The sequence below is a fragment of the Lutra lutra genome, chromosome 6, assembly GCF_902655055.1.
Source record: "Lutra lutra chromosome 6, mLutLut1.2, whole genome shotgun sequence".
Taxonomy (NCBI): Eukaryota; Metazoa; Chordata; class Mammalia; order Carnivora; family Mustelidae; genus Lutra; species Lutra lutra.
The window spans coordinates 1,530,653-1,556,210 of NC_062283.1; the positions used below are offsets into that span (position 1 = coordinate 1,530,653).

The 25,558-nt window shown below is 46.0% G+C and overlaps 1 protein-coding gene across 6 annotated transcripts; it reads right to left on the reverse strand.

Annotated features, from left to right (window-relative positions):
- Positions 1 to 418: 418 nt before the first annotated feature.
- On the reverse strand, positions 419 to 21,944 carry ZNF165 (zinc finger protein 165). Of its 6 annotated transcripts, XM_047732659.1 has the most exons (5): positions 21,232 to 21,944; positions 18,615 to 19,098; positions 18,191 to 18,326; positions 15,720 to 16,614; positions 419 to 1,825 (listed from the first exon to the last, which is right to left on the reverse strand). In XM_047732659.1, exons 2-5 carry the CDS (start codon positions 19,023 to 19,025, stop codon positions 1,063 to 1,065), a joined length of 2,205 nt encoding a protein of 734 aa, XP_047588615.1. In that variant the 5' UTR covers positions 19,026 to 19,098; positions 21,232 to 21,944; the 3' UTR covers positions 419 to 1,062. The 6 variants fall into 6 exon arrangements, with proteins under 6 accessions (XP_047588615.1, XP_047588613.1, XP_047588614.1 ...); XM_047732657.1 differs by lacking the exons at positions 15,720 to 16,614; positions 18,191 to 18,326; positions 18,615 to 19,098; positions 21,232 to 21,944 and adding exons at positions 3,948 to 4,077; positions 4,206 to 4,660; positions 6,571 to 6,588 and having other exon boundaries at positions 419 to 2,003; XM_047732658.1 differs by lacking the exons at positions 15,720 to 16,614; positions 18,191 to 18,326; positions 18,615 to 19,098; positions 21,232 to 21,944 and adding exons at positions 3,948 to 4,053; positions 4,206 to 4,660; positions 5,579 to 6,464 and having other exon boundaries at positions 419 to 2,003.
- Positions 21,945 to 25,558: the final 3,614 nt, after the last annotated feature.

The following is a 25,558-nucleotide window of genomic DNA, read 5'->3' on the forward strand; positions in this document are numbered from 1 at the left end:
GTCTAAACACACAGTAGTGATAATCTGTCCCAGTCAACTCTTGCCTTGTGGGAATATGCCCTCTAGTGTTGCCACATCATGCATTTTTGTAAGAGAATCCAGAAAGTCAGATTTTATGTGAAATTGCCAGATTTTCAAAAAGTTGAGATAATTGGGGCACCCGGGTGGTACAGTCAGTTGGGTGTCTGATTCTTGATTTTGGCTCAAGTCATGATCTCAGGGTCATGAGGTCAAGCCCTGCACTGGGCTCTGTGCTCAGTGCAGAGTCTGCTTGGAATTCTCTCTCCCTCTCTAAATAAATACACCTTAAAAAAAAAAAAGCTTTAAAAAATTGAAATAATTTGAGAAAATTATTGAGAAATTATTATTTTTATAGAAATTATTATAATTGAGAAAATTATAATTGAGAAATTATAATTGAGAAAAAATACCATGTGGGAAAAATACACATTATTTTTCCCAAATCCCACTGGCCTGTTTGGCACCTCTGGTGGAAGACGTGAAAGGTCACACTGGAACGTGCATCATCCATCCTCTTGTCCCACTGAACTTTCCCACCTACACGAGTCGTTCATCCCAGATTACAGAGGGGGTTTTGTGTCCACAATGTTTTCAGTGTAGATCATTGATAGGCTGCTGTCTTTTTATCAAGCTGACCTAAAATTCAGGATTTTTAAAATGCAGATGAGATGTTAACTCTAAATTCACACTTCACGCAAGATCATTACTCTAACTCCCAAGAAAATAGGGGGAAGAAGGGAAGGGAGAGGAACACAGCTGTCTCTACGACCGCTGCCATCTCTACGTCCGTGGAGTACATATCTCGTGGATCACTGAGGCTTCCCGAGCCGCTGCTTCAGAGAAGGACGTTTGAGATGTGGAAGGATGTTCTTGTTTGATAAGCTGTCAGGTGATAACCTATCTCAGCCTCCAGAAGTCTTTTCTAATGACCGTGCAAAGTGCAGTGGTGATCACAGAATTCCCCACGTCACTGTCACAGTGGCGTCCTCTGCTGGTTGTGCCTTTCTGGCCTTCTGCGGAATTGTTGGTTGGTACCAACAATCACCAGGGCTTCTCTCCAGCGTGGACTCGCTGATGTACAATGAGGTGTGAGCTGCGCCGGAAAGCTTTCCCACAAACGTCACACTCATAGGGTTTCTCTCCAGTGTGGATTCGTCGGTGTCCCAGAAGATGTGAGCTGTAACTAAAAGCTTTCCCGCACACATCGCACTCATAAGGCCTCTCTCCGCTGTGGATGCGCAGGTGTCCCACCAGAGCCGAGCTGTGACTGAAGGCCTTCCCACACTCGTCACACTCATAGGGTTTCTCCCCACTGTGGATTCTCTGGTGATGGAAGAGGCCTGAGCTTTGGCTGAAGCTTTTCCCACACTCACTGCACTGGTACGGCTTCTCTCCGGTATGGACTCTCTGATGCTGAATCAGATGTGAGCTCAGACAGAAAGCCTTCCCACAGTCACCACACTGGTACGGCTTCTCTCCTGTGTGGGTCCTTTGGTGTCGGACAAGGCCTGAGCTGTAGTGAAAAGCTTTCCCACACTCACTGCATTGGAAAGGTTTTTCTCCAGTATGGGTCCTCTGATGTTGAACAAGGTGTGAACTGTAATAAAAGGCTTTTCCACACTCATCACACTGATACGGTTTTAACCGATTATGTAGTCTCTGATGGTCAATAAGCTGTGAGCTCTGGATGAAACTTTTGCCACACACATTACATGAATAGGGTCTTTCTCCAGTGTGGATTCTTTTATGTCTAATGAGGCTTGAGTTTTGAGTGAATCTTCTCCCACATTCATCACACTTATATCTTCTCTCAGCTGAAGTGTTTCTCTGATATCTTTTTGTCCCTCCTTCATGTTCTTGGGTTTCTCCACATTCAGGGGCCTTTCCATTCATTTGGCCAGATGACTTTTTGGGAGACTCCATATCTATAGTAAACTTCTGCTTTTGAATCAGTTCTTCTTTCTCAATTCTGATCACATCATCTGAAACAAAAATGATAGATTTCAAGTTACATGTGAAATATAAAGGAAATAAAATTAAACACAAATACTAGTTAAGCACACAGCTTAACTCTCCCAGCAAAACAGTTTGACAACATTTGAGGAAGAAAGTGGGAGATTACAAAGGAAGAGAGGACTAGCAGTGTCTGGACTGGTAGGGCACGATTTGAGCAGAGTGGAGACAAGTCTGGGAGGAGTAAGTCAAACAGAAGAAAAGATCTGGGATTAGAGTAGGTTCCGAGGGAAGGGTAGAGCAGGGCAGAGAGAGATGAAGGAACAGGACTGTGGGAGGAGCAGAAAGGAAGCCATGGGGCCCAGTGCTGATGTGGAGCTGTGAAGCAGCTCTGTGTAGGTGCTCTGAGGCCTCACGGAGAACTGAAAAACAAGGGGTCAGAGCACAGGAAAGTACCCTATTTGCAGATATGTAGAACAGGGAGATCAGAGTCTAAAAACATGGGGCACAAAAGGATGTTATCACGTAGGGACAAACAGAAACCGATTTTGCCCCAAAGACATTTCTACTCGTCTAGCAAAGGAGAATCTAGGAATCTGTCAAACCTGAAGCTACACTCTAACCCTAGGCTTTTAAGTGGCAGCCGGGGGGTGGCTGGCTGTGGGAGGACAGACAAGCATGGAGATGGCTAAGATCCGGGAGGCAGTTTGCATCAGATCCAGTCCCAGGCAGAGGCACAGCGCAACTGCCAAAATGGGTCGGTTAAGTGTACTGTGGGAGGAGAGGGGAAAGGAGCCGTGGCTGAGGAGCACGAGTGAGCTCTCTGAGAGCTGATGTGAACTGCCTCCTTCGTCTTCAGCTGTCTCTATACCTGTCTTTCCTCCCATTGCCAGGCCTCCCCCAACCCACTGATTTAAAAGCATATCACTTTTCCCTGCATTACTCCTACATGGTTGCAAATTCTGCCCTTCACTCTGGGTCCTAACACAGGATTACTTCAGGGAAAATATGCCTTGAGTGGGACAATCTCACCTTTTTTCAGAAACTGTTGACCATTGAGGAAGCGACCACATTGCCCACCCTGGAGGAGGGGTGTATTGGGACCCTCCTCAGGGGCACCTCTGTAGGAGACAGGCAGGGGAATTATGGCAACGTGCTTTCCTTGGGTCAGGACGGATGGGAGTCTGGGTCTGTTAGAAACCCTCCTTTGTGTTCGTGACCATTTGCCCAGGAAGTCTCAATGGTTCAGAGTGAAGCTTCAGGCTTGACAGATTCCCAGACTCCCACCCTCAACCCATGCAAGGCTCAGGTCATGATCTTGGGGTTGTGAGGCTGATGCCTGTGTTAGGCCCCCCTCAGTGCTGAGTCTGCTTGGGATTCTCTTTCTTCCTCTCTCTCTGCCCTTCCTCCTGCTCATGTGCTCGAGTGTACTCTCCCTAAATAAATACAATCTTCAAAAAAAGAATGAAAGAACATCATCTTTCAGAGACATTAGCAAATATAAAATGAACAGTAGGATGGGGCCCAAAACATCACTGCACATATAACAGGACTAATATTCCTATCAGCATGAGAAAAAACTTTTGGATTATTATTAAAAAATATCATAGCATAGAAACATAATTTCTGACAACGCACCTATTTCCCATCTGTTTTGCACATGCTCTTAGGCCTACGTTGCTTTCCGCTCTCCGATCACCTGGCTAATTTCTATTCTACTTTTGGGATTTAGCTCTTACGTTACTTCCTCAAAAAAGGCCTTCTCTGACTGCCTTCTTCTTCCCCATATACAATCTGTTATGGTACATTTATTTTGTAAGCTCCATGAAAGCAAGGATCATGTCTGCCTTGCTCACCATACCCAGTGCCTTCCATGGTGCCTGGCACAGAGTAAGTACTCAATATTTATGTGACAATGATGAATGATTCTAAGGTCTCCAGGGGAGCCATATGACCCAAGTGTCAACACTAACCACAATCCTGTTGGTGTTGAGGGTCCTGGATCTCCATGGGTTGAGGCTGGAGATACCTTGCTTCCGTAGCTGGATCCAGAGGTGCCGGTGTCCCAGAAAGCAGTTCCTGTGCACAGGTCTGGGTTGAAACCTGAGAACAAGCAGGCTCATCTGTGCATCTGAAGGGCCCACAGTGTACATGATCCCGAGAGCCCATAAAGGATCGGCCTGGATGCCCACTCCCAACCATCCCCCAATTGAGCACAGGTCCCTTTCTACCTGTTGGCCTGGTTCATCCAATTCCTTCTCCAGATCTTCCAGCATAGCCACGGCCTCCTCCCCACTCTCTGGGTGATGCTCTTGGACCCAGGTCTGGAGCTCCTCAGGCAAGATGGTGAGGAACTGCTCCAGCACCAGCAGGTCCAACATCTGCTCCTTGCTGTGTATCTCAGGCCTTAACCACTCACAGCAGAATACCCAGAGTTGGCTCAAGGCCTCACGGGGTCCAGGAGTCTCCTTATAGCAGAACTGTCGGAAGCGCTGGCGGAATAACTCCTGGCTCTTTGGGCTGCTGCCCTGTGGGCCAGATCCCTGAACCTTGGCAGGACCTTCTTTTTTGTTTACTTTGAAGAGCCCTTCTGGCTCTTCAGGAGCCGGTGGAAGGAACGCTGCAGCCATTCCAGCTCCAACGGTCAGAGAGGATGAGAACAAGTGTTATCTTTCAGGGCACACTCCTAAGGTTATAGAAACCACAGTTAAAGACAGAAACACACACACATATACACAGGCTGATTAAATACTTGAACTCACTAAGTCTAATGCTTGTGTTTCAGAAGAGCAAGAAAGCTTCACCCAAATTTAAAGAAAATTTAAAAAATGTGCTTAAGGTCATTCAAGACTTTTTCTAAGTAGAAGGAATGTTTGTCAAGAAAGAGCATTTTTCACAATGCCGAGAATATTGTTGGACCCTTGCTTTCCAAAAATAATACCAAAACAATCCACTGATTGGGCTAAGGTGAATTTATTCTTATGAATGCTAGCACTACCTTGACAGAGTCTAAGTAGTATCTCCCAGGGAAGAAGGCAGAGTCAGGATATTTATGAGGTCTTGGGGGTTTAAGGCAGATCTTTCAAAGCAGAATAAAGATTGGGGAAGGATCATGACACAATAGTTTAGAACTGATGGACACAAGGTGAAGGTTTTCAGCTGAGAGTTTCTGGATCCTATCCATTTAAATTTGGGAGTCTGATATTCATTCAAGTGGATTTTTTCAGGGGTAATTTCTCGAAACAAATATGATTATTTGCAACTTGATCTTCTGGGGCAAGAATTTCCTAGAATAGTAATGTCATGTTGATAAAGATAGTGGAATAATGTCATACCTAGTGTAGACAAATGAACAGCTAAGTCACCTTAACCTAGGTAGGTAGTAGGATGTGTGGGTGTAGATGGTTTCAGTCTTCCATGTAATAGCAGACTTAAGCAGGGCCTGTTTAAACGTGCACCACCGCTTCATCAGCACGGTGGGCTGCGGTGAAGGACAAGGGCTGTGGATTCCGGAAGACCTGCGCCTGAATCTCGTTATGTTCTCTTACGTGTCGTGGCTTAATCTCTCTAAACCTCTATTTTCCCCCCTCTGTAAAAATCTTACCTTTTTAAAAATGCATTATTTTTATTTGAATTAAAGGAAACTTCCCCAAACGGCGCAGAGAACTCCCTATACGGTTCACCCAGGTTCCGCTCCATTAACGTCTTACAGAACCGCAGCGTCGTAGCAAGACCAGGAAAGTAACTGGTTGACTAAACCCTCCGTGTAGCGTTGCTCGTTGCTCTAAGAGTGACTACGGACAGCATTAGATCCAGGCCGCACCCCCCACCCCCGCAAGGCCTCCGTACAAGCTGCAGTTCTCGCCGTGACCCCGTCATCTCGGCGCTGGGTTCGGAGCCCTGCCTCGGTTTCCCCGCACAGAACCCGGGACCACGCACGGAGGCCCCGCTGGTGTCTTCTCTGCACCTCGCACCTGCGACCCACTCGGCATCCTTCAAACACACCTTCACTTCCCCGGCCCTAAGGATCAGGGGACGGGCTTCTGCAGAGGGCTGGCAGAAAGCCGGTTTTAGGAATCATTCCGAGGGAAGGACACGACTCGCAGCGGGTCCCGCCTTCCGAAGAACGAGACGGTACGGCGACCGCGCCAGCCCTGCACCCCGTCCCCGCGCCGACGAGCGAGCGCAGCGGCCCGCACTCGGAAGGTCTGGCTGTCCGCCCGCGCGCCGCAGGGGCCGGACTCCCGGGGAGGCCCGCGCACACGCCGCCCGGGCTAAGCCGGGAGGTGCTCCCCGGGCCGCGGCGCCGCGGTCTCGGAACGCTAGTGTTACCCGGGCCCGGCCCGGCCGCCGGCAGAGGTGCGCCCGCCAATCCCGCCCGGCCTGCGCCGCTTCCGGCGGAGACGAGGCCTCCCGGGGCGCCGGGGGCGCAGAGCCGTCGGCCCGCACGTGGAGGGGACCGGCGGTCGGGACGCGAGAGGCGGGGGCCGTTTGGGTGAAGACGGGGATCGGGCGCCGCAACCTCGCGCTGCCGGGAGCCTGCCTCCCCAGCCGCGACCCCCGCGCTCCAGCCGAGCGCCGTCGCCGTGGACACACCTGCCCAGCGGGCAAGCTGAGGTCCGCCGTGGGTCCGGTCTCGGCCCGGGAACGAGCGAGAGGCCCGGGGACCCGCTGGCGTCCGCACGCCGCGGGCGGGACGCGAGCGACTCTGCTCTGCCGCGGGATTCCTGCCGCGCGGCCACGCTGCAGACCACTGCGTGAGCGAGAGCGAGAGCGACGTCATTTCTGGGTTTACTATGTGTCCTGAATTCCAGACAAACTTGCGTGTGGCCCTTGTACATGTGTACAGTAGAAGTGCGCGCCCAGAGGGTGTAGTGTTGCCAGCAGCCGCTCGGTCCCAGTGTATGCGCCCCAAAGACGGTTCTGGCCTACGCTTGCAGCGCAGTGCTTCCCAGCTTCTGCTATGGAGTCTGGCAGACTTTCTACTGGAATCTCCAGTTATCCGATTATTAGCGGAACTCGTCTGAAGTCATTTCCCCTACAAATCGGAGAGGACAGTCCTTCATAGACGTATTCTGATCAATTAGGAAATACCGCATTGCTGTTACAATGATTAGTAACTTGATATTTTCATACGGACTACAGTAAAAATCACTTAGTAACTGGATTCCTTACCTTATTGTAGGCAGTGAGCTCCTTGAGGTTATTCTCTTCATTTTTGTATTACTGAGCTACTGTGTCTTGTGCAGAGGGGTAATTAATTTGTTCCAGGTTTCAGTTTAACTCCTGGGTGAGTGCTGCGGAGAATGAATGTTAACAGACACTCCAAAAAGTTTAAGCAAATTGAAATCTCAGGTAAAGAACAGGATACTAGAAAAGCTGAACAGCTGATGTGCGGGGGCTTATACAAGAAGCTTCGACTCTGGAAGTTCTTTAAGATGGTGGGTTAAGTGGGAAGCCGAGAACCACTGATGCGCTTTGCTAACTTAAGGGACTAGCAGAGAAACTGCCTAAAAGGTAACAAATGCATAAGACTTCAGTGTTGAGGAGGCACACATAGATGAGCTGTGACAAAGCCGGTCACCCTTGTAAAAAGAGAGATGTATTGGAAAGCTGGTTATGACTGAATTGAAGACTGATGGTAGAACAGTGAGGTTGGTGTTGAAGGTCTTGCAGAGTTTGAGATTTTTTAAAAAAAGATTTTATTTATCTGACAGAGAGAGAGAGAGAGACAACAAGAGGGGGAATACAAGCAGAGGGAGTGGGAGAGGAAGCAGCAGGCCTCCAGCTGAGCAGGGAGCCCAAATTGGGGCTCAATGCCAGGCCGGATCCCAGGACTCTGGGATCATGACCTGAGCCCAAGGCAGATGATTTTGTTTGTTTTGTTTTTTTCCAAGGCAGATGTTTAACAACTGAGCCACTCAGGCACCCCTAGAGTTTGAGATTTGTGAGAATGAGCACCTGCCGTGCTGGGAAAGCTCAAGTTAGAGAAGGAAAGGCATTATATCTCTGGCTTTCTCTTCCAGCTCCTCTAAATACTCTGTGCCATACTGAGCCACTTGCTCCAAGACAGATGTCCTTTAGCTGGATTTGATTGCTTTTCTTTGATTTTGCTTTTTTCCTTTTTAATTCTGCTTTCTTATCTGATACACAGGCTGCCTTCATCAAAGGCAGAAGTATTATTTCTGGAATATCAGCATCGGGATGGCAGGGTTCTGTCTTATCTTTCTTTGTATTATATGTTGAGTTGTATTAAATGCTTAGTAAATGTTTTTAGTTGCTTGGTTGGTATTAAAACCTGAAAAATTTAAGGACATTGTGGAGGGGAAATCTCTATAGCTTTACAAAAGCATTACCCAAGCCTAAGATTTTATTTTGCAGTGTTGTAATAATGTCTTGTCTGTAAGGGGTATATGTGACAATTGTATCAGGGATATGTTAAATGTTAAATTTTCCCTGGCTTAGGAATTCTCCCAGAATGCTCAGAGGAATCTTCCTGAACCACAGCTCTACTCAAGATGAGGATGACTAGTAGTTGAAGACTTTAGCAAACTTGATCCCTAACATACAGTCTCCAAAAGCCAAATAACCTCTATTAGTAAAAGAAGGGGGCCAGACTGGGTGCAAGGATCCTGGCACCAGAACTTTTGCCAGTGTGTTAGGTAGTAATGTTAGCAGGAAACGAATGTCTGGGCCCCAAAAGAAAAAAAATCTCTGAGCTAACTCTAGGAACGTTGCTATTAGTGGCTGAGGGCCAAGGAGCAGATTATAAAGGTACTAGAAGTGTTCTTGATCATACTGTCCAAAGTGGTATAGTCCTGTGTGTATGAGAAACATCCACAACAACGAGGAAGTGAGCATGCTAGGAAGCTTTAGGGAAAGAACTTGATAATCTAGGATACTGGGTAAGAAGAGTTACAATCTGGGTAGGACAGTTGAGGATGGTAGGAGGGGACATGGATGCAAAATTGGAATGAGCAGATCATTACTGAGCTAAAATCTTCCCTGTGGTTCCAAATCTGTCTCTTACTCCTTGCTATCCGCCTTCCTGTACCTAAGGCTAGATGAGCTTCTGGTTTCTAGGTCTCCTGTTCTATGTCCCTTGATTATACTACTTGTGATTTATGACTTCTATTTCTTTTTTTTTTTTTTTTAAAGATTTTATTTATTTATTTATTTGACAGAGAGAGATCACAAGCAGGCAGAGAGGCAGGCAGAGAGAGAGGAGGAAGCAGGCTCCCCGCTGAGCAGAGAGCCCAATGCGGGGCTCGATCCCAGGACACTGAGATCATGACCTGAGCCGAAGGCAGCGGCCCAACCCACTGAGCCACTCAGGCGCCCCTATGACTTCTATTTCTAATTCCTAGTGTGGTTCCCTCATAAGCTCAAATGTATCTAATTTTCTCCAGGTCCCAGGTTGTTGCCTTTGACAGGTAATGTTTTTAAAGAGAATAGTGAGCCACAGGTCTTGGAGGTTCCAACTCTGGCTTATGGAAATATAGCTTTCCTGTCAATCTTAGAGATTCAGTCCCCTACAGAAGGCATTAAGAAGCACAATTTACCTTGAATTCACCTTTGGTCAGACCATCTTTCCAGAGTACTTCTTCTGACACCCATTTTGTATTTGTCAAAGGTGTAGTCAGGAATTTAAAACTGGATACTTTTACCCTGGTCTGGGGAGGTCAGTGAAGTTTTCTGGGGAGTCACTGAGCTTTATTAAATGGACAGTGGGCCTTAGAATAGACAGGGAAGGAGAATCATATGGGGAGGAAGAATTTAGAAAATTGAGTGGCCTGTATATGTCCTCCATAAAATTCACTAAAATGTAACAAACATTTACGTAACAAGTCATAGCCTTAATGAGAGCTATTGAATCAGTAGATTACAGTGAAAACTTGTTGAAATGTGGAAACTGGACTCTCTCACTGACTTAGTAACTTTTAGCACTCCAGCCTTAAGGTGTTTGTGACTCAACAAATGAGAAACAGAGACATGGATCCTTGGAGTCCCTTGTAATGACTTGAAATGTTGAGGATCTTCTGCATTTAGTAAATTCCCAAATCACTGTAGATCTGTCTTCACCCTCAGTAAAAACTGTCCATGGCTTGTTTCAGGATCAGGTTCAGTACTGAATCAGACTTTCCTGATGGTTTCTATTTGACTACTTATTCTTCTTTTCTCAGATTTCTATTGGATCATTTTATTATCAATGGCCATTGTCCCCACTTTCTCCAGTCTACTGTCTTTCCCTCTTCAGTCCCTCACGTAATGTTGCATTAACCTATGGTGACGGATTTACTCTAACACTTCATAGCTCTTGCTAATTCACTATTTTTTCTGTTCATTCAGCCTTCAATTCTACATTTGCTTTGATTCTCCTTTTGATTCTTATCATTCTTTTCTTATCCTTATAGCGAGTAATCTAGTAAAGAGGAAATAGGATTTGGAATCAGAGTATCTGGAGTCTGTGCTTTACCAGACATCTTAGGGACAATTGCACCAGCAGAGAAATCTCTTTATTCTGTCTCTAAAGCTTTCTAGTGTGGTCATTTCCTCTTCATACTTATTGCTATGTAACAAATTACCCCCAAATGTGCCATCTTTTTTTTTTTTTAAGATTTTATTTGGACAGAGATCACAAGTAGGCAGAGAGGCAGGCAGAGAGAGAGGAGGAAGCAGGCTCCCCGCTGAGCAGAAAGCCCGATGTGGGGCTCGATCCCAGGACCCTGAGATCATGACCTGAGCCGAAGGCAGAGGCTTTAACCCACTGAGCCACCCAGGCACCCCCCCAAATGTGCCATCTTAAAAATACTTATGGTTTCTGTGGGTCAGGAATATGAAGTGACTTCATAGAATGTTCTGATTTCGGGTTTCTCAAGAGGTAGTAGTCAAGATTTTGGCTGGGCTGTAGTTATCTGAAGAAAGCTGAGGATTGGCTTTCAAGTTGCTTCCCTCACATGGCTCTTGGCAGCATGCCTGAGTGTCCTCACAGTATGGCAGCTGGTTTCTCCCAAAACGAGTTATCCTAAAGATCAAGGATGCTGCAGTGCTTTCTGTGACCTAGTTTCTGCCACCACTCCCACCATATTCTGATTTTTGCAAGTATATCGCTAGGTCCAGCCAAGACTCAAGGGGAAGGAAATTAGGCTCCATCTTTTGCATGGAGTTGTGTCAGTTGTGTCATGGTTATATTTTAAATCATCACAGGCAAGTTACTTAACCTCTGTGAGCTTGTGTTTCTTCACCTCTGAACAGGGGACAAACATAGTATCTATCTTACAGGAATGAGTTGTGATGTTAAATGAAGATATCTTTTGAAGGTGTTTTATATTCATTATAACTCTCTAATGCTCTCATAATTTTCAGTGTAATCACTGCCAAAGATCTACTGTTCTCATCTGTGTCCTGGATTTCTACTGTGTTAGTATTATCTCTCTTGAATAGACCCTGTTAAATTGTGCTTGATTTAGGTTGACCCATAGTATGTAATCCAGGGCATGCTTAAATTATCCTTTGCTCTTTCCCTTAGGTGTGTCTCTCAGATAATAAGTTGTATCTGTGCAGTCTGTTTACTTTAGGTGACAAAAGTAGTACCAATAAAAAGTCTGCTCTAAAGCAAATATTTAGAGAAATACACATAGGCAGTATTAGCTACATAATCTTCAGAACTAGTGTAAAATGGAAATGTGGGGCCCTTTGTTCAAAAAGGAAGAAAAACATATTGTTAAAGGTATTAAAATATAAAACCTATTTATCCCCTACCATGGGCTTTCTCATGACTCATCATGGCATTTTTATTATTTAATGTCATTTAAAGTAAACAAAAATTAAAATTTTAATTATGAATTTTGCTGTTCACTTATGTTGTACAATACCAGTTTTAAATGCAAATATAAAAGCATTAGGAATCAATAAATTATGCACAATTCATATTTTGTAGTTCCTATGTGCATATGTATTTCAGGTCAGGGGAAACACAGTGCAGGGTGACTCACCACTTCTTGACAGGCACACATTCTATCAACTCTATCTTTAGCTGCTGAGGACTAAGGAGAACGAAAAAGAAGGTGGCAGTGTGTTGCTCTCTTCCCTTTTGCTTCTGCCATCATTTCCACTAAGTGGCTGCCCAGCACAGGGAACTAACAGAATAAGAACATGATGGGTTCCTTGTTCCTGTTTTTCAGACCCTGCCATCTGCCAGCTTTTGAGTTATGAGCCAAGTTCTGGTTCCAGCAAGGAAGTATGTTCTCCCCTGGCTGTCAGTAACCCCAGCTTACTCACGTGTAGATATAACATGCCTACCTTGTACAGGTAAGGGCAGGAAATTTTCTCTTCATCCCTTCCAGGTTCTTTGGCTGGTCTGATAACTAAATTGACTTAAGATTAACAAAAGAAAAGCAAATTTAATTATGTACATATAGGAATCCCAAAGATATGACTAGTCATCTTGAAACCCTCTGAATGCGGGGCACCTGGGTAGCTCGGTCAGCTGTGTCTCACTCTTGCTACATCCCCCGAAATAAACAAAAAATCTTAAAAAAAAAAAAAAAAAGAAAAGCAAAAAACCTTCACTGAAAGATTAAGTATAAAGGGAAAGAGAATCCTGATGAATTTTGTTATGTGTGACGGGAAGCACAAACTAAAACTTCTAATACGGAAAGAATGCGAGGCTTGACTACAAATGGAATGAAATGAAAGTTACCAAAGCAAACATGCTGGTGTTTGCAGCACAAGCAAATCTACAGGTAAGACTTTGTGGAGGCCGAGAAAATTAAGGCCAACCCACCTCAAGTTTAGCTGATGTGGGAAACAGAGGGAGAAGAAAATCATTAAAATTCCTCACCTATTGACAAGCCCTTGAAACAGACAGAGTGGCTCTCCCCTGGGGACTTAACTGCCCTCACCTTGAGATTTTGCTAAGGACAATCCTAGCCTGACCGACCCCCTAACCCCACAGGTCCGACCAGAATTCTGTAAGCCTACATTAACAATTCCTTTAGGAAACTTTATCTCTAAACCTCCAAGATAGTGTCGAGAATCCTTCCCAAGTATATGACCCACTGATATACATCTAAAGGGTCTCACAAGAAGATTTTTATTATTGGTAATGAATAACCTTTTCCTCAGACAACAGCTAGCCCCTCAAGGTCCTGGAGACCTCGCTTCCTGAATTCCTTAGAGACTTACATCATCCATAACCCCCTTTGTCCTCACCCACCACCGAGTCCACCCCTGCTCTGCCTTTAAAAACTCTGACTGTAATCTGGCTCAGGGTCCAAGTCCCTACTCCACTGTGTCGGGTATACTTGGGCCCAGGCTTAAGCCTGTCAAATAAACCCTCGTGTGATTGCATCGGTGCTTGGCTCCTTGGTGGTCTCTCAGACACGAAAACTCGGGCATAACAACTTCTGATCCTGACCAGAAACGGGCACCCTGGGCGCCGAGGTTCCCCACATGAAGAGGCAGGTCTGAGGGTCCTGTCTCTCCCGGACCCGAGCCTCGCGCAGCCGGCGCCGGAGGGTGAATACAGGTGAACGGGCGTCAGGACGGTCCGTAGCCGCCGCTTTCATCCCGGAATTGTTCCTAAACCTCACCAGCAGCCTCAGAGAAGTGAGAGATGGGCGCTGTGGACGTCGCCCTTGGCCGCGGTCCCCGCCTTAGGCCTCGAAGCGCCCCTCACCGCCGCCACACAACCCTGTCGCTAGCTGGGTAGCAACCACCGGGGAAGTCGTCCGCTTCCAGCCTCTCGGGGAGAAGCTGTGGAGGTAACCTCCGCACGGCCTCCGAGGGGCGGCTGCCTGGGCCACAGCGCCGCTTCCGGCCTCTCTGGCCGACGCTCCTCTCGGTGGTGGCCGCCGAGGGGCCGCGCTGCTGTTTGGAGTTGCGGATAGTCGTTCACCTTCTGAAAGGCTAACGACGTGAGAACCAAGTCCCCCAGTTTAAAGTTGTGGGGCACGAGGGCCGTTTCGGCGTTACATCACGTGGCGATACTGTTAGGGGCATAATCCAGGTTAACGGTTAGGCACGAGGCCCGGAACAGCGCGCGTTTGAATTCTGGTTGCAGCATTTGCTGTCCCTGTATTTCGAGCAGGACAGTCACAGCTCGCGTTTCACCGCAAAACCGGGCGTATAAACAGCGCTGGGACCGGTCACGACACAGGAAGCATTAGCACAGCACGTGTGAAACAGGAAGCTACGCGTTCAGCGCCGCACCGCACACGTGGGGTTACTTCGATGCTATCAGGACATTTTTAGTTGAAGGTAATTGAAAGACAGATGCTTTTTTTTTTTTTTTTTTTTTTTAAATAAAGCCTATTAGTGAAAGATTTTGTACATTAGATTATCCTAATTCTACACTGGGGGTTGTTTGCTCGTTTTCAGATAAAGACATTATATACACATGGGATATTTAAGCCTTACATAGTTGCTTATATTTTCAAATTAGGGAAAACAGTAGGGCAGGATTTGCCTTTATATCCTGAAATCACTGGTGTTCTTACTTGTCAGATTCATCCCTCCACTCTTCTCTTGGGTACCAATCCTCTCTACCGGTCTTTAATGGAGAGAAGAGCAGCCAGCAGTCATAAAACAATTCCAGGACCCTGACCTTCAGTGCTAATTCCCTCAGCCCTCCTCTACGATGGTCACTAGCCAGAGCTTTTTCTGTCCAGAGAGCTCCCCAGAACTGCTGTCTCTGTCCACTCACCCCAGGGAGGTGCCAAAGGCATATGTGGCAGTAAAATCCTAGTTATGGTACTGTCTTCTCCAAATTTGAGGTTGAGGTACAAAATGACTTTAAATGATCTGGGAAATTCAGAAAAGGTCATTTAAAGACAAAAGATTAGTGGCGCCTGAGTGGCTCAGTTGGTTAAAGCCTCTGCCTTCGGCTAGGATCATGGTCCCAGGGTCCTGGGATCGAGCCCCACATCGGGCTCTCTGCTCAGTGGGGAGCCTGCTTCACTTCCTCTCTCTCTCTGCCTGCCTCTCTGCCTACTTGTGATCTCTGTCTGTCAAATAACTAAATAAAATCTTAAAAAAAAAAGACAAAAGATTAAGCTCTGCTTTATAGAGCAAGTGCTAAATGTGACCACCTTCCCTTACCTCTAATTCCAACTCCTGACTAATTTACTTCTCTCCTGTCTTGTTTGAATCTCTATGGTTTCTGGCCTCTTGCCTTGGATGCTCTCCTGGTTTACCTCCTGGCATGACTTGGTATGTAGACTTTGGTCTACATATTGGAATGCCACCATTGCGCAGGTCCTCGTTTGACAGGACTTTCTAATTTAGTTTTGCTGTGCCTTCATTTAAAGGAATGTTCTGAAAGCTCTGTGTGTATTGCTCATTGCTCAAACTATTCCACTTCAGGGGTTAGCCTACCTCCTCTTGAGGAGAATCAATAACTAATACTGATGATCAGCCTCTTTACTGAATCTTTTCCCCTCCATACTGCAGTCATGTTATTTCCTCTCTATCTCCATTGCCATAACCTAGCCTTTTTATTAGCCTCCTCCAAATTCAGCTCTTCTAGCTTGACTTCAGCAGTCAATAGAAGAGAGGAAGATCCTGACTCACAGAAAGCATTCCCCCACCCCAGTAGGTGAAGACTGTAAGCAAAACATTAAGCCTCAGAATGAGAGAAAAGAGATATTGGTCTTTTAGTCATTCATCTCACTCCATATTTTTTATTCAATATTTTTCATATTGCTATTTCTTTTGCATTTCCGTGAAAATTTCTTTACATTAACAGGTTTTCCCTCTTGTGAATTCTTTGGTGTTGACGAAGGTGTGAACTCTGACTGAAGGCTCTCCCACACTCGTTGCATTCATAAGGTTTCTCTCCAGTGTGGATTCTCAGGTGTCGAATGAGGTGTGAACTCACTCTGAAGGTTTTCCCACATTCACTACATTCATAGGGTTTCTCTCTGGTGTGAATTCTCTGATGCAAGATAAGATGTGAGTTCAGGCTGAATGCTCTCCCACATTCTTTGCATTCAAAGGGTCTTTCTCCAGTGTGAATTCTCTGGTGTCTAATAAGATCTGAGCTCCCCCCAAAGCCTTTCCCACACTCATTACATTCATAAGGCCTCTCTCCAGTGTGGATTCTCTGATGCCTGATAAGCTTTGAGCTGTGTCTGAAAGCTTTCCCACATTCATTACACTGGTGGGTTTTCTCCCCACTAAAAATTGCTGCATGTTTAATAAGGTTTGGGCTTTTGAGAGATGTTCCATATTGGTGAATTTTCTCTCCAGCATAAATTCTTTGATGCTTAATAAAATCTGGATTCCATTTGAAACTTTGGTCATAGGTACTGTGTTTACAAGATTTCTGGTGTGTCAATTCACTTGAATTCAGGTTTAAGCTTCTCTCACAACCATCATGGCTAATACTACCTGTGAGTGTATTTTTGTGGGTAAGGATTTTACTAAAACCTCCATCCTGAGCAGATGATGGTCTCTGAGCACCCCCTGCTTCTTTTTCCCATTGCTTCTTTAGCCTGGCTGCAGACTTACAGATGTTTTGAGGCTCAGCAGTTCCTTCTGAAATGAATCCTGAAATTCTTCCTGATAGAATCCTCTGTGATTCCATTTTTTCATAAATGTCCAACTTTGGCATGAATCCATTGTTTTCACTCTCATTATCTAAAAGAATGAAAAGACAAAGTGGTAAATTATCTGTTTGCTGAGTTGGAAGAAAAGAAAATTTTGAGCTATACCCAAGATAGCTACATATTGGTACTTCAACTGGCCACTCTAAAAATGTGGCTTTTCAAGAGAAAGGTGTACTGGACAAGGACACAAAAGAGAAAATTTGGTAAAATCAAGTAGAATGCCTGTGGAGAGGAAAACTTCATCTATCTACCTATCCTTTTTTCATGTCCATGGCTAATCAAGTTCTGTAAGTACTTTCTGCTGAATGTGCCCTGAACACATCCCCTTCTTTACATTTCTGCTACCACTACCCTTGTCACTCTTCCTATTTGGGGACTGTCACAGCTTCCTGCTGTCTAGACTCTGAGCTGTTCTTCCTAGTCATCCTGAATACCCTCACCAGACTAACTGTCCTTAAAATCCTGTCACCTCCTGTACCCTACTCAGAACCTTTCCTCTCTTTTCTTCTACAACACCTGAACTCCTCCACCTGGTTTCCAGGATCCATTTATGATCAAGTCCTCACAGTTCCTGCCTGCTGGCTCACAAATTTATATGGTGCCTATGACTCGATATTGTGCTGCAATCAAGCACCCCCTCTTTTTGTAGGGTTTCCTTTGTCTAGAATATGCTATAGCAGGAAAGGTGGTTAGGCAGTGCTGGTCTTAGGGTGGGGGAAATATATGATTTTGGATGGAGTGGATGGAAATATCTCCAGAACAAACTGGAAAACAGAATTTGGGTATTATTTTTAACTGACTATAATTTATTTATTTTAAAAAGATCATGACTTTTTTTTTTTTAAAGTTTTTATTTATTGCAGGGGGAGCAGAGGGAGAGGGAGAAAGCAGGGGAGCCTGATGTGGGGCTGGATCCCAGGATCCTGAGATCAGGACCTGAGCTGAAGGCAGATGCTTAACCAATCGAGCCACCCAGTTGCCCCCAAAACTAATTTATTCTTGAGTTTATTTTTGAGATCATTTACACCTAAAGTAATACTGAATCCATGAACTCTTTAAGCAGAAGAGTTTTAGAACAGTGATGACTATTCCATGGAGGGAGTCCCCAGAAGTATGACTGACTTCCTATAACAACATGAAAGCTTTGTAAGACCAAAAGTACAATAAAAAAGACAATAATGTGGATCTTGTTCTATGTATCTGTGAATTACATTCCACTTCTGGGTATATCATTATGTACCTGCTTTTCTACTAACGTGTTATTTCTCTTGATGTGTTTCTTCCTTTTTTTTTTCTTTTTGCTTATTTATTTCTTGATGTTTTCTCACACATTAATTTTTCTTTCCTTTAGTTTACTCATAAAATATCCTGTGTTTTGGAAATATTCTGGATGAAGAACAAATGGGAAAATGTAAATATTTTGGATAAGGAACCAAATTCTCTCTGTTTTTGTTTTAATTGGCCAATGACACACAGGGAAAAGTTCTCTACTTCTCATGGGGTGATAAAGGAAAGGACCATGTATGGTAACTGAGGCTACTCTGAGAAGAGACATTCACAGTCCCACTCCTTCAGCGACACAAACTGCACGCACTACTGCCCCTTACCGCCGTCCAGCAGAAGGGGTGCTGAAGAACCACGAAGGGCCTTGGGGTCCACTGGCTGCAACTGGACACTCAGTGCTGGTCCAGGAGGCACCACCTTCTTCCCGAGTATCTCTTGTCTGTGTGCATGGACTGGAACCTGAGGAAAATAAAGTATATTTGGGCTTGTGAGAGAATCCCTGTTGGGGATTTGAATATCTTCCAAAAACAAAGAGAACCTGCTGTAGGAATACAAAACTGCAGGACGGATTAAGTCTGACTCAAATGTGAAATGTGGCACAGCATGAAATGCAGTGGAAAGGAGACAGAAAGACACACTGCCCTAACAGCCCCTGCAGGTCTCCCTGGGTGCTCAGTCTCAGGCCCTTTCCTCCCACTGTGGGACTCTGTCCATGTGGAGTTCTTAGATCTCCCATTCCCTGTGTACCTGGACTACTGCTTCATCAGCGCCTCTCTCCAAATCTTCCAGTAGAGTGACCACGTCCTCTCCATTCTCTGGGCCATGTTCCCGCACCCAGGCCTGCAGCTCCTCAGGCAGGATGGTCAGGAACTGCTCCAGCACCAGCAGCTCGAGGATCTGCTCCTTGCTGTGTGTCTCGGGCTGCAGCCACTGATGGCAGAGCTCCCGCAGCCGGCTCAGGGCCTCTCGGGGCCCAGCGGAATCTTGGTAGCAGAACTGCCTGAAAAGCTGTCGGCAGAACTCCTGCCTAAAGGGGTCGCTTCTCTGGAGGGAAGTGTCCTGCCTCCAGACAAAATCTTCCTCTTCTATCTTCACTATGAGAAGCCCTTCATTCTCCTGAAGTTTCTGAGCTGTAGCTTTCTTTGATTCTGTCGTCATTTTGGGATGAAATGTATTACCAGGAAATCCACTTCTGCTTTGTGAAGCGTCCTACTTAGTTTCAAGGGCTCTTCTAAGGGATAAAAAAGAACTATTACTGTCTATGAAGATGAAAGATCACATCACAGAAATAGTCATTTTCCATTGCCCAGAAGTATACTTGGCATTTACTCTATGTAAAAGCACTGAAATACTTTGTGGAATAAAATGGTTACATAATTTCTACCTCAAAACACTTTCAAATTTAAATTTAAAAACAAAATTCCGCTCTTTGGAAAATTCATTTATTTATTTTGGAGAGAGAGGGCGCATGTGTGTGAGCGGGAGGATGGACAGAAGGAGAGGGAGAGAGAGAATCTCTAGCGGACTCCTAGCACATTTCAGAGCCCAAGGCTGGGCTCAGTCCCACGACCCTGAGATCATGATCTGAGCAGAAATCAAGAGATGGACTCTTAGTCAACTGAGCCACCCAGGCACCCATAAAAACAAAATACTTTAAAGTAGAAACAATAAGTATAAGATTTAAAAATTTCAGGCAATGCTACATGTTAATATGTCACTTGCAATTAAATTATATGTTAAGTCATAAAGACAATAAGGACCAGCAGAAGAAAACAATAAAGTGCGTCACAAAGTTGGAGATGCAAAGGAGTTGCAATGCAGGGAAATGCAAAGCAGACTGCAATGGTCTGGGAAAAGTTCATGAAAAATTAACTTCTGAAGAATGGAAAGAATTTGATGGGATGAGGGAGAGAGAAAAGTAGGGAATTACAAGAAAGGAAACAGTCTGAACAACTGGTTAACGGTAGGATCACAGAAGTGGGAAAGCAAAAAGTTCAGTAGGTTTGTATAAGGAAAAAACAGAGGCAAAGGCCCTACCATAGAAAGCCTCAATGCCAAGATCCTGAACTCAGAGTTTATCTTTTAGGCACTGGGGAGCCAAGGAAAGCTTCTGAGCAGAATGACCTGACAAATACTGTTTGTGGAGATTAACATGTTCATTTCTAGGATGGACTGCGACATGAAAATAGAAACATAGAGAGGCCATACTTATACAAGTGTGAGGAAAATACAAATTCGAAATGATAATTATTAATTCAAAATCTGGAATTAGGATTACTTACAAATCTCTTAAGTAATAGGGTAACTTTTCTTAAAAGATTTTTTTTAAAATAGATTTTATTTATTTGACAGAGAGAGCAAGAGAACACAAGCAGGGGCAACGGGAGAGGGAGAAGCAGGCTTGATCCCAGGATTCTGGGATCATGACCTGAGCTGAAGACAGATGCTTAGCCATCTAAGGCACCCCTAAAAGATTTTGAGTAATCTCTGCACCCAGTGTGGGGCTGGAACTCACAACCCTAAGATCAAGAATCACCTGTTCCATCAAATGAGCCAGCTGGGTGCCCCGGGGCAGCTTTCCTTGAGAGCCAGAGGCTAAGTTTCAATCAGTGTTAACTAGTTCCTTCCCCAAAGTTCTCAGATAGGTTTCCTGTTATCTGTTGGGATATAACAGATATCCCAACAGTTCCTTCTCTATCTTCCTAGTTTTGTGACTCAGTTCATATCTTGGACATTAAGTCCTATCATCTCACCAAGAAAGTTAAATAAACCAGTACCATGACTTATCTGTCGACTGTGAGTCTTGTTATTAAACACCAGTTCCTCCAGTCTTAGCACATGGGAATGTCTGGTTTCTGCACTGAAAAACTGAGTAACAGGAATGTAGATGTGAAGCCTAGAATGTGAGAGCAGAATGCAAGTATTAATCTTGCAGGGCCTTCTACTACACATTTCACCAGCTGATTGCGGATCGTTGTACTGATATGTACTTTATTAAAAATCTTGGGGCGCCTGGATGGCTCAGTGGGTTAAAGTCTCTGCCTTCCGCTCAGGTCATGATCCCAGGGTCCTGGGATCCAGCCCTGTATCATATCCGGCTCTCTGCTCAGCAGGGAACCTGCTTCCCCCTTTCTCTCTGCTTGCCTCTCTGCCTACTTGTGATCTCAGTCAAATAAATAAAATCTTAAAAAACAAAACAAAGAATCTAAATACAAGCCAAACTCTGGGCTAGAAGTTAGTTGTACAGCAATGGTTTCCAAGAAAGTCTGTGTTCCCAGCTCATTAATTAGCTGACTAATTAATCATGTGGAAACTTTGTTAGAAACTGATTTTTGGGATGCTGTCTGGGTGAGTATGGGTATACCTGGAAAATCCGTATTCTGATGTACAGCCCCAAAGAATCAAATGGTGCTTGAGTTTCTAAAAACAGTTGGGAAAAAGTCATAAAACCCACGTGGATTAAAAACATTTAAATATCTGCTATGTTTCACAGAACACACACTGAAATGCTGATCAATGCGTTAAACCGAAGGACTAAACAAGTTGTAAGGTAGCGGTATCAAACACCCTAACGGTTTAGAGGCAGGGAGACGACGTGTGTGTGTGTGTGTGTGTACAGGCGGACGTAGCAAATACTTCTTAGAGGTGCTGGTCCTTAAGGTGGACAATACAAGATTCAAAAGGGAAAGATTCAAAAGTCATACGGGAAAGCTGAGGAAATGGGAATGAACAGCAGACCGAGGGAGAGCCGAGCTGGCAGGGCTAGTATTTGTTGTGACAACTCTGCGGAATTCCTACGTAACACCCCTGACTACCGCACAGATCACCGCAAATTACTTTTAGCTTTGGCTGTTTTTCTTCAACGACCGTTACTCCATGAGGTCAAGGGCCACGCTCTCCCGCTCTCCGAGCTCTCACAGTCTTTGAATGGGAGCAGAGCCCGAGAGGCCTCCCGAAGCCGCCGGCACATGCAGGAGGGAGGGGTCGTGCCGGGAGGGCGGGCGCCGCAGTGTGCGGGGGAGCAGCCGGGCTTCCCGCACCGAGCACGCCTCGGGGCTGCCCACCGCCCGCTCTGCGGGCCGTCTCCTCCGCTTCCACCGCGTCCCGGGCACACGCAGAACGACACACGCGGAACGACGGGGCCGGGGCCGCCCGCTTTCCCTACGAGAAGGCCGGCACTCTCCTCGCGAGAGGCGGCCGTCGGGACCGGCTCCCGGGCAGCTCCTCGCGGCTGGAAGCCGCCTTCCAGACGCCGCCGCCGAGCTCGCCATCCCCGGCAGTGACTCCGCACCGCGGCCGGACGCCCCAGCCCGGCACTCCGCCCCGCCCGCGGCGGTGACGTAACGGCGGCGCGGGTAACCATGGCAACCACCGCCCCTCTGGAAGTAGGCGGGCGCAGTGTACTCTGAACGCCGAGCCTCCGGGCCACTTTTCTTCGGGATTCCTCCGCGGTCCCGGCTCCGGGGCTCCGCGGGGCTGCAGCAATCCCGAAGTAAAGTGGTAGGGACCGGGTGCTTGGAGGGGACAAAAGGTCGGACCGGTGGGTCCTCAAACCCGGACTCACCTCTTCCACAGGGTGGTTCCGATCGGACACTTCCGGTGGGGGCACGGCGCTGCACCTTCTCTTAAAGCTTCCGTCCTCGTGGGCTCCGAGCCTGCGCAGAAGGCAGCCCGGCGCTGGACTGCGACTCCCAGAAGTCTTGGCGTCTCCGCCGCGCTCTGACTCCGGTTTCCCGGGCAGCTTCCAAAGCTACCGAAATTCTCCCGGCTCTAGGGTGGGGTGCTTGCACCCTGTGTGGCGGGGAACGCGGCCTCGCCTTGAGCTTCAGTCTAGGGGGTGGAATCGAAGGGCACGCACCGCGCTCAGACCTCACGGGGCTGGTTACACCCCGGGCTCACGAAGGCCGGCGCGTGGCCCGAAGCGCTCACTTTCTCGAGTCGGCGGGCCAGAGTGTGATGTCTGGAATGCTGACGGTAACTTACGGTTACTGCGCCTCGTGTCCTCGGCACCTCCTCTCTCGTGCGGTGGCAAACAGCCAAAACTCAACTGAGTAAGCGGCAAGAGCTGCACTTCAGTAAGCCGTAGTGAGTGGAGAGGAGGGCCGAGTGGTACACAACCCAAAGGTTTTGCAGGAAGGGGAGTGGGGCAAGAAGTTATTAGCCAAAGGAGAAGCTTTGTCTCAGGGCAAGGGGGCCTTCCATGGAGGGGTGGCGTGTGAACGGGGGGTTTTATCATGCAGATTACCTCATCTTCTCGGGGGCGTGGGGGAGGGAATGAAGAGGGCCCATGTGACCTTACTGGTGCTGACGAGAAAATTCTTGATTATTGCTTAAAATTTCACTCCTGAAGAGAACGCAACTGTAATTTCGCCCTGGTTTGCTATTCTGGGGGCAAGTAACTCCACCTTGGGCCTGTGGTTTTCTTTTCAGCAGAGGTAACCCCTATAATCTGTGTTTATTCTCTTTTTGAAAGAATAGGTCTGCTAGATAAGTACGCATGGTCAAACACTGTATGGTTTAGTGTTCTTTCTCATCTAAAAGGCATCACGCCATCGGTAAGCCTCTGATACTTGCTTTTTTTCACTTAACAATGTTTCTACGGCTTATCTATGGTGTTGAGTTACAATTAATTTTCTTTATAATAGTCTGGTTGTGAATATAGCACTGCATCCATTTTCCTACAGTTGGGCTGATGGGCTCTCTGTTGGTTAGGGCAATAAACCTCTTAGGAGTTGCATCTGCTTCTACCTGGGTTCCCCACAGTCTGTTCTTAACAGAGCAGCCCGAAGGATGCTGTTGCAGTCTTAAGTTCTGTTGCGCTGCTGAAGGGTAGCAGAGCACATCTCACCTATGCGCCTTTGGTAGTTTGCTCATTTTGAGCTGTAGGCACTTGAAAAACAGCAAATGTGGAAAGAGGCTTTCCCTGAATTTCCCTTATCTGTTTAGACAGATCCTCCAGAATAAACTCAATTGTTGCAAATACCCTTCCCCAAGAGTTTCTTCGACTAGGGAAGATTGACTCGTATCCTAGGAAAGAAGTTGACACCACACCCTGACAAACTTGTCCCAAATGATCATGATGTAGAAATGGAGTTTGGAGCCCACAGCCAAGAAAAAAATCTTGGGACATCTTCAGTGGAAAAAAGTGGTTTTATTAAAGCACGGGGGACAGGATTGGTGGGCAGAAAGAGCTGCACTGGGGTAGTGACGGGTGACTGATTATAAACTGTCAAGTTGGGAGGGGGTTGGGGACAGCACAAGCCTTCAAGGTATTTTGAAAGCAAGGTTTCCAGGATCCTGAGGGCTAGCTATTGTTAGGAAAATGTCATTTATTACTGTTTAGTAAGAACTCAGTCATGATACCCTTCAGATGTGTATCAGCGGGCCATATCCTTGGATTGCTAACACATATCTTGGGGGGTGGAGATGAAGTTTCCAAAGGAATTTTTATATGTTAGAGTAAAATGAACAGGATCCCGAGGCATCAGGATAATGTTAAGCTAAGATTGCCACTTTAGCAAAGTGTCAGCAACATCAAGGCAGCTGAGATCCCAGAGGAAGTTCACTCTACCTGTTTCAGGGACTTGTCACTGGGCTATAGGCAGTAAGAAAATTTAATTCTTTCTTTTGCCTTTGTTTCCCACATCGGTCATACCTCCCACCTGTTCTCTCAAGGGCCCCATTCATCTTTACTAAAAATCATTTACTGTTCCCTAAAAGGCCTACATCTCCTGTCCCCTTTTCCTGTTAAATTAAATCCTGTTACTTTTTCATTGCTCATTTTTCTCTAGGTATTTTTTTGTGTACCCATGAAGTATACATGTTAATAAACTTCTGTTTATTTTTCTCTTGTTAATGTTTTTTATTACAGGGATTTCTTTTTTTTTTTTTTTTAAAGATTTTATTTATTTATTTGACAAAGCGAGAGAGAGACCATAAATAGGCAGAGAGGCAGGCAGAGAGAGAGGGAGAAGCAGACTCCCCGCCGAGCAGAGAGTCCGATGCAGGGCTCGAACCCAGGACCCTGAGATCATGATCTGAGCCGAAGGTAGAGGCTTAACACACTGAGCCACCCAGGTGCCCCAACTTAGCTCCTTTTGAGGAAAATATCCTGCAGATATACTTGTACACTTTCAACTTATTGCATGTACAAGATAATTAGTTGTAGCATTGCTTATGATAAAAAGAAGGGGGGGAGCGCCTGGGCGTCTCAGTCAGTGAAGCGTCTGCCTTCAGCTCAGGTCATGATCCTAGGATCCTGGGATTGAGCCCTGCATTGGGCTCCCTGCTCAGTGGGGAGCCTGCTTCTCCCTTTGCCTGCCACTTTTGCTTGTGTGGGCTCTCTCTCTGACAAATAAATACACAAAAATATCCAAAAAAAGGGGGGGGGGGAACAATCCCAAAGTCCATCAATGAAGGACTGGTAAGAGTCAATCCATACAGTGAAATACCATGGAATGGCTCTCTTTATAATGTTGATGTGGCAGGGACCTCTAGTATGTATGTATGTAAAATGTGATCTATTTCATTTTGGAAGCTTTTATGATCTCTTTATTTCTGATGTTCTTAAATTTCACAGTACTATGTCCTGGTGAGAGAGTTTTTTCATTCACAATACTGGATAGTCAGTAGAACCTTTCAGTCTGATAATACACAAATTCAGGACTGGAAATTTCCCCAAATATTTTTTG

Excerpts from the sequence above, each read along its gene's own strand:
- ZNF165 (XM_047732659.1), bottom strand. The coding sequence starts at position 19,025 with ATGACGACAGAATCAAAGAAAGCTACAGCTCAGAAACTTCAGGAGAAT. Across the intron at positions 18,327-18,614 it reads CTGATGAAGCAGTAGTCCAG|GTTCCAGTCCATGCACACAG; the intron begins GTACACAGGGAA and ends TATTTTCCTCAG. Across the intron at positions 16,615-18,190 it reads ACCCCTTCTGCTGGACGGCG|ATAATGAGAGTGAAAACAAT; the intron begins GTAAGGGGCAGT and ends TCATTCTTTTAG.